Source organism: Macaca fascicularis, chromosome 9 (assembly GCF_037993035.2).
Source record: "Macaca fascicularis isolate 582-1 chromosome 9, T2T-MFA8v1.1".
Classification (NCBI taxonomy): Eukaryota; Metazoa; Chordata; class Mammalia; order Primates; family Cercopithecidae; genus Macaca; species Macaca fascicularis.
The window spans coordinates 58,326,792-58,335,464 of record NC_088383.1 but is presented as its reverse complement, the minus strand read 5'-3'; the positions used below and the strand labels follow the sequence as shown (position 1 = coordinate 58,335,464).

At 47.6% G+C, this 8,673-nt stretch overlaps 1 protein-coding gene across 9 annotated transcripts in view; it reads left to right on the top strand.

Moving 5' to 3' along the window:
* The first annotated feature begins 7,329 nt into the window (after nucleotides 1-7,329).
* The window catches only part of VSTM4 (V-set and transmembrane domain containing 4), a 115,947-nt gene continuing 114,603 nt past the window's right edge, over nucleotides 7,330-8,673 (top strand). For all 9 annotated transcript variants that reach the window (XR_012417725.1, XR_012417727.1, XR_012417724.1 and 6 more), the window contains exon 1: nucleotides 7,330-7,421. Coding sequence is in view for 4 of the 9 variants with exons in the window: in XM_065520708.2 (XP_065376780.1) it covers nucleotides 7,367-7,421 (55 nt within the window). In the remaining 5 variants the exon portion in view is untranslated. The remainder of the gene's footprint in view (nucleotides 7,422-8,673) is intronic.

The following is an 8,673-nucleotide window of genomic DNA, read 5'->3' as shown; positions in this document are numbered from 1 at the left end:
AAATAATTTTCAGAAAAAGACAATACACTTCGAAAGTACAAATGAATTAACTAAAATTATTGAAAAGATAATCAAAGGATCGATATATAAGATGGAGTTCAAGAACTTCCTTTTATATTAGACATGACTAATTAGGAAATAACGTGGAAAATATTCCATCCACTAGATAAACAGCTATTAATGGAAAGGAAATATTGCAAGAGTGATGAAATGTCTAAGTGATTATTTCTAGTTGGTAATTGTTGATACATTTTATTTCTTCTGTAGTTTTTATTATTTTGTATTTTCTATATTGATCAAGTACAGCTTTTAGAATAAAAAGGCAATAAAACATTTAATCAAGCATTACTTTGTGTGCACCTATACTCTTAGCTACTGGGGAGGCTGAGGTGGGAGGATGGCCAGTACCAAAGCGGTAGAGGCTGTAGTGAGCTATGATTGCAACACTGCACTCCAGCCTGGGTGACAGAGCAAGACCCTCTCTCTAAAAAACAAACAAACAAAATATTACCTTAGTAAGAAGTGACTTTGGGGACTTCCTCAGTTCACACTTGTAGTCTGCAAGACATATTGTGAGAACCCCAGCTCTTGACTTCTTAATCCTTAGTTCTTCAGAATTAAATTAGCTTTAATTGTAAGAGCACTTTATAATAAATGATAGCCCAGCCAACTCAAGGCAATTAAATTACATCGTTCTTTTTGAGATGTGTCCTCATTGTTTACCAAGGTTGAAAGCCATGAGAGGAAGATCTTGAGAGAGAACCAGGGTGGGAACTCAGTTGAGAGAGGGTAAAGATAATGAGTCTGGGGACGGGAATAAGACGGCATCAACAGGACCATACAGGAAGAAGTGGAAGCTGAAGTACAATGAAGGAAAGATGAAAGGCAGATAGAGGTGGGAAGAGAGAAGTGGCAGATGTTAAGAATAACATGTAATGCTTTGACCTGAAATGTGACATCACAATGGGGTCCTGGAAGGGGGATTGTGGGGAAAAATGAGGGTTATGTCAAAGATGGTGGAGTCCTGACAGACTTTTCATGACAGTTTCTGTGGTGCTCAGTAATAGGTTAAATTGTGTCCTCCCAAAATTTGTATGTTGAGGGCTGGGCATGGTGGCTCAAGCCTATAATCCCAGCACTTTGGGAGGCTGAGGTGGGCAGATCACTTGAGGTCAGGAGTTCGAGACTAGCCCGGCCAACATGTTGAAACCCCATCTCTACTAAAAATACAAAAATTAGCTGGGCATGGTGGTGGGTGCCTGTAGTCCCAGCTACTCAGGAGGCTGAGGTGGGAGAATCACTTGAACCTGGGAGGCGGAGTTTTCTGTGAGTTGAGATCGCACCACTGCACTCCAGCCTGGGCAGCTGAGTGAGACTCTGTCTCAAAAAAAAAAAAAAAAAAAAAAAGAAAAGAAAAGAAAAAATTCATATGTTGAATCCTAATCTCTGGCACCTCAAAATGTGACTGTATTTGGAGTTAAGGCTTTTAAAGAGGTAAATTCATATCAGGGGGCCTAAACCAATATGACCAGAGTCTTTATAAGAAGAGGAGATTAGGACCCAGGCACATATAGAGGGGAGACTGCATGAAGACACAGGGAAGAAGACGGCATCTGCAAGTGGAAAAAAGAGACTCAGAAGAAACCAACCCAGTGAGGCCTTGATCTCTGACTGTGTCGCAAAACTGTGAGACAATACATTTTTTATAGTTTAAGCCACCTGGCCTGTGGATTATGGCAACCTGAAAAACTGAATATAGATTCTGAAGAGCAGGAGACAGAGACAGGAAGACAGCAGCCACAAAGGCTCAGGAAGGTCCATGTTCCAGGTAAGGGAGCCTTCCCAGGCGGGGTCCTTAGGGGCACAAGCACATGGTGAGCAGTCTGTCCACATTTGTTGATGTAAATGCTGGTAACAGCATAAATGCATATGGGAGCAAGCAACTAACTTTTGGCAAACGCAGGGTGGTCTCTGGCCTGAGCACAGAGGGTGATGTGGGCCCCTGTCAGAGGGTTTTGCAGAAGGAGTCAGGTGTGTGGGCATGTGGTGCTACTTTCAGCCTCAAATGCTTCCCTCCCTGTGACCAGGTCTGACCAGAAGGTCCCACAGAAAAATGAGCCGGGTACAGGGACAAAGGGGATGTGCTGAGCTGTAGAAAAGACAGAGTAAGGAGATTCATGAAAATGTCGGGTCTACAGCTCACAGCCTGTGTACCAGGAGCCAGAGCCCATGTGTGCACGTGTGTGTGTACATTTGTGTGTGTGTGTGTGGAGGGGGGGTGTTACCTGCTGCTCTGCACTGGGCCATGCTGACACCTAGACTGGGCCAAGCACAAGGATCCTGTGAAGAGGCTCACAAATGACTCCTGACTCCTGATGATTTATGTACCGTCTGCTGCTGGACTTGCTGCAGCCCTTCCAAGCACACCCTCAAGGGCTACTGAGCCGGGGTGCCATCAGTCTTGGGAAAAGAGAGTGAGAATTTCCTAAAGCAATGTTTGGCAAACTTGACTACTATTATTTTGAAAGGCCAAGAAACATTCCTATGGAGCCTGCCTTGACTTCAGTTATTGATGTGGAAATAAAGCAGCACAAACACAAACAGCTAAGCTTATAGTTACTTTACAAGTGCAAAACAAAAACCAAATGTGTAAATTAAACACAATTACAAACAGCAATAAAACTCAAACTAACAACATTAGTTTAATGTGACTATGGGTGTTTGTGAAACCAGTTTGCCTCTTCTGTGAATATGGAACTGAATGCCATTCAGATTCTCCTGTGGGGTGATGGGCTCTCACGCCAAGTGCTGGGAAGTGAGTCAGAGCCTCACAGCAGTCGCATGCTGATAGAGCTTGATGCCTTTACTTCCATGGACATCAAACTGCCACCTGTGTCAGACTAGCTCATCCTAGACTTCGGTTACAATCCATTGCTTCTGTAACACTTTTAGTCTAGACTTGCTCCAAGCTGGGAATCTTTGTGTCTCTGTAGAGGACTTACAGAGGTCTTATTCCCTTGTTTCTAAGTTATTAAGAATGCAGAATGGGAATTTCCCGAAGCCTAAGTCTTCTGCTTGGATTCATAAAACATCAGAACTGTATTTACTGTAACATCTTTGACATGGGGAGGAAGCACTTTAAAATTAATAGTACCTTACAACAGATGAAATAATGTAATATGTATGATATTGATCAATAATTGATATCAATGTATGATATTGATCAATTATTGATATTGATCAATAATTATATGATGCTTATGAGCAGCATACATGTAAAAACATTGAGATATCTAAAAAGCTTTTACTTTTAGGTTTTACTTTGAAAAAAAATGAAAACTTACAGACGTTGCGAGAATAGTACAATGAATTCCATATGCTTTTTATCTAGATCTACCGACTCTTCCCATTTGCCTCTTTCTCCCTGTGTCTCTGTCTCTCTTTCCATATATATATTATACAATACATATTATAGATAAACTTATTGTTACTTTTGCTGAACCATTTAAGAGTAATTTACATTCTATTAACACCAGACACTTCAGTGTGGATCACCTAAGAACAAGTGTAAAGGCATTCTCTTTCATAATCATGCCAGGAAATGTATTGTATGTAGTATACAATATAGTCCATTTGCCAGTCAAACCAATAATGTCCTTTTTCGCATTTTTTTCCTGATCTCACATCAAGGATCTAGGATCATACATTTCATTTAGTTGGTAAGTCTTTTTAACCTCTTTTACTCTGAACAGTTCTTCAGCCTGTTTTTCGCTCATTGAATGTTCAATGAAAGTAGAAGGCATGGACTGAGATTTTAATCTTGTATATCAGTGGTCAGTTCTAAGATGTTTTCCTTGTGGTCAATTTTATAGACATCTGTTCAGTTCCTAGTCTCTCCCTCATTCCAATCCCCTCCTTCTGGAACCTTCTAGGAAACTGGGGCCATGTCTTTCCGTTTCCTGGGAACTCATCCAGGTTGCTGAATCCAGCCAGCCTGCAGAGCCCTTGGCATCAGCTCACAATCACCTCCATCTATTGGGGTCACCAATGAGGTTGTTTAGAAGCTGTTTCTATCTAGACATCCTGTCAGGCCTGTAGCTTCACATTTCCGTACACTTCGGGAAAAACACTGCATTCCATATCCATACTCCTTCCCCAGTTGTGCCGGGGAAGACAGTGCTGCAGGTTTCATGTAAACTCTGCCCCAGGGGCTTTAGGCCTATGTTTCTGATTGGATGGGTGCACTGTCTGTAACCACGATTTTTCCTCTTTCTTATCCTTTCCCTGCTCTCTCAGTCACAGCTGAAAACCTCTTTTGTCTAGAGTGAACTCTCTTTCAGTGGCAATTCAAGCATGTAGCTGACTGCTTTTAGCTGTAAAATGCTTGTGGGAGGAGCAAATATTCAAAATTACTTTTAGAAATCTAGACTGAAAACGTAACACATGGAAATCTGCTAAACACCTTAGAAGAGGGGGGTTTGCTTTTGCTTGGTGTTCTTAGTTTAGGGATATATTTGCTCTATATAAGGTCCATTACAAAACCATGCCGTATTCTTCCATCTCTGACCCAGGTTCTAACAATTGGATAATGAAAGAGGAAAAGCCCCAGCCTGCCAGTTGATAGCAGAACGCACTTGTTTGAGAAAATCTGGATTTCTAAGATTCTTTCAGTGGCAATTGGTAGAATCCAGGATTAGTTGAGTAGGCTTTCCACATAGCTTAGTGTCCACAGGAATCTGGATCAACTTTAGAATGGTTTGAACGCCCGCCTTTTTACGAGGTAAATAAAAAATATAATTGGATTGTATTATTCTTCCGATTCAGTACAAAGTAAGACCTGATAGAGCCAAGGTATGGACAAAGAAGTCTGTGGAGGATTTTCAAATGGTCCTAAGCTTGTGAATAAGTGAGCAGGCAGCAGAGCTAAGAAAACTATCTGGAAGGCCTTTGCCAATGTAGTCCAGAACAGCTGAAAGGCCAAGTCTTATCCGGGTCACTGACTCTGTCTCCCATGAGGGCTGAGTATATTCCTTTGTTCCTGTGTTCATGCGGCAAAGGTTTTACCAGGATGATCAGTTAAATTATATGGGAAGCTAAAAAGTACCAGCAGCGCACACAGCTGTAAAATCAGCACAATGTTACCTGTAGCAGAAGTGCAAGAAAAGCACTTTCTAGCCTCAAATCTCTGGCACAACCCAGTTTTGGCAAAGACGAAGCAAGTCAAGGGTGGCAGGTTGAATTTCTTCTTCGTTTTGCAATGAGAGTTGGATATTTAGCAATATACAATGACCAAAGCAGGCGTTGCCTCCTCCAAGGGTGGCCTACACATCTAACAGGTCCCTTCTGCTTTCCACCAACTGGGAGAGTAAATTGAGACTGGCAAGTTGAGGTGGGAGGTTACCAAGGACACAACATGACCCTGCCACTTCTCTAGCTGCTCTTAGTACAGCCATGTCAAGATGCCATTTTACATGTGTCACTTTCCCTTGACAAATGAAATTCCGAGAGGTTATGCTGCTCCAGACCCAAGGCTGTTGCCCAGCCAGAGCGGGTCACAGGTCCACTTTCAGAACCAGTGCTCCTCTTCAGACATCCTTCCTCAGTCTGCCAAGCACTGCCCCAGGCTCCAGGACTGAGTCAACAGTCTGCAGTCAGAGTCCAAGTTCCCATTTCAGACATTTGGTGCCCCACAGAACCTTGTATGGATCCCTGGTCTTCTCTGAGCCTGAATTTACTAATTTGTAAAATGAGGCCTAGGACATCATGTGGTGGGACGTGAGGCTTGTTTGCTCATGCATGCAAATTGGTTTCCAAACTCCGGTCTGGAAGCCTCATAGGAATGTTTGCATTCCTGGGCTGTAGGAGTCCGTCTGACCCCAGTTCTAGTCCTCACTTCTTGTCCTTGGCATCACAGCCAAGGACCTTTGTTGCCAACTCACTATCAGGTCCTCAGGCCCTTCCACCAACCCAAATGATAGATGGGGCTGCTTTCTCCAGCCTGGCTGCTTTGATGGTCAGTTCAGTCGCTGCAGGGCCTGGTCCACAGATGAGTCTCCCAGATAGAAGATCCCATAGGGCCCAGAGATCTCTGGAAGTGCCTGGGGTTCAGAGATGTCACAGAGCCTTTGCACCCACTGGCCTGGGGTTCCTGAAGGGGATGGTCCGTTTGGGGAATGCCCTAGGGCTCACACTAGTGGGCTGCACACTCTTTCCATGCCACCCACACCTCCTCATTCCCTTAGAAGGAAGGAGATGAGGGCCCTGTCTCCTCCTCTTCCTGCAGGGACCCACTCCCAACCAGGGCCCACCTGCTAGCTGCTGCTACCCCTTACTGGAACTCTACAAAGACCTCTCCTGATAGACACACGCAGAATAGACTTAACATGCACTTTTCTTGCTTGGAGATGGGATAGGCTCAGACCCTAAGTTTAGAACAGTGCCAAAGAGACCAGGCATTGGCTCAGAGTGACGGGGCTCGGTGGCCGTGTGACCTGACCTGGGTCTCCTTCATGTGGCTGCTTCTGCTTCCTTATCTATAGTAACAATAGCAGTGGTCACTGACATTCGTGAATCGGGTGCTGGGGCAATGCCTTAATGGGAATGGTTTCACTTGGTCTTCCTAAACACCCCACGAGGGGTGGGCCCATTTTCCTATTGTACAGGTGCAGGAAACTGAGGCACATGGAGATTACGGAACTGTCCCAGGGCCTGACCGTGGCGGGGTTCAGCAGCATCGGGAAAATCACTTTAGCCCAGGTCTGGCTGAGGGCACCGTAAACAGGCACTTCTGTTAACAGTTTCCACATATTATGGGATGGTCTGTGTGGACCCTCTCAGTTTTCCAAGGGTCAACACCTCGGACCCCGCCCTCCATTTCAGGGCAGCAGAAGGGGCTTCTCTCCACTCAGCGTCTCCTTGGCTCCGAAGGGTCCTGTGGAGTGAGCGCTGGAGGCCCAGGGCCAGCGGGTGAGTCTCAGGCCAGAGGTTCCCTAGACGCGACCCCACCCCCTGGCTCCCAGATCCCGCCTTCCCTTAGGAATAACTGCATCTGTGGGCAGGGGACCGCCGGTTGCCTTGCAGCAGTGTGTTCTCCGAGTCACCAGCGATCACCTTGCAGAACCTCAGTGTTCTCATCTGGGAAATGGGGCTGGTGAAAGGAGACGCCACAGATACTGGAGCTAACCGATCGCGCGGCTGCTCCCGCGCCCGGTGCGGGCCTCGGGACCCAGCAGCCCCGGCCCTGCGTGGCAGGCGGCCCAAGGGGCGGGCCGGGGGCGGGCGCGGGCGCGGGCGCCGGGCGGGCTGGCGGCGGCCGGGCCAGGCGGCGGCGCTCTCCCGCGTCACAGCGCCGGGCGGCGGCGGGGAGATGCGGCTGCTGGCACTGGCGGCGGCCGCGCTGCTGGCGCGGGCTCCGGCCCCGGGTAAGCGCAGCGGGGCCAGGCGGGCGCGGGGAGGGTGGGGGCCGGGTGGCCGCGCCGGGGAGGCCGGGGCTGCAGGCCTGGTGGGGAGGCCCCTCCGGGCGTGGGCGGGGGGCTGCGCTGTCACTGTAGCCGGCGCGCTCCGGTGGGCTCGCCGCGGTCTGGCGGGCGCGGCGGCGCCTCCCCAAGGTTCAGAGGACGCCTCCCGGGAGCGCGGTCCCCGTCCCGACCTCGCCTGGGGCTGGGCACTCTCGCAGCAGCCGCGATCTTCCCAGCGGCAGGCCCCGAGGGGAGATGCAGCAGGAGCGCAGCCGAAGTTGGTCGTTCGCTTTCCTTTTTTCCACGGCAGTCAGGACACATAACTCTTGGCAGGTTCCTCGGAGCAGCAACTTCCCTTTCACTCTCTTTGGAGAGTTACTCCGAAGACAAGTCAGGAGCGGCTGGATCTGCCTTGGCCAGGAGGTGGGGAACGGGGACTTGCTCATGGGCCTTTTGAAGTGACCAGGCCTGATGAGAGGGGCATCCACGGCTGGATGCAGCGACGCCTCTCCCACCAGCACCTTTCTTTGAGGACAACTTCTTGGTCCACACTAGTGGCTTTCTTTCGGGTTTTACTGCTGCCACTTGTAAGTGGCTTAAGAATTTTCCCTCTTTTTTCCCCAGAGCCCTGTCCGGCTGCCTCAGGACAGTACGGGCCGTACTGGCTGGAATAATAGTAATAATACAGGTATCGATGGTCACTTTTCCTGGGTGCCTATCTGGGCCTATCTCATTTAATCACAACAGCACTTCCAAGTAATCATGACTACAACACGTTTATATATCCAAGTATTAAAACAAAAACAAAAACAAAAACAAAACCATGAACTTGATTAATCTCACCAGTAACCTCTGAAAAATATGCTATTATTATCCCCATTTTATAGATGAGGAAACTGAGGCTCAGGCCCATGAACGGACTTGCCTTAAGTCACTAGGCTTATAAGTGGTGGAGCTGGGATTTGAACCCAGGAAGCCTGGCTCTGGGCTCTGTTGATAACCACTAAACTGTGTTGCCATTGTTTTGAAAATTAGGAAACTGATTCTCAGAAGTAAGTTTCCAAGAGTGATCTGGGTACGAAGTGGTAGAGCTGGCATTTGAGCCAGCATTAATCCATAGATCCCAGTCTGAGGAGGAGGCACTTGGATAACAGTGGGAAGAAATCCATCCACTGTCCCCCAGCTATAAAGTGCAGCCAGGCTCCCAGTAAACCTG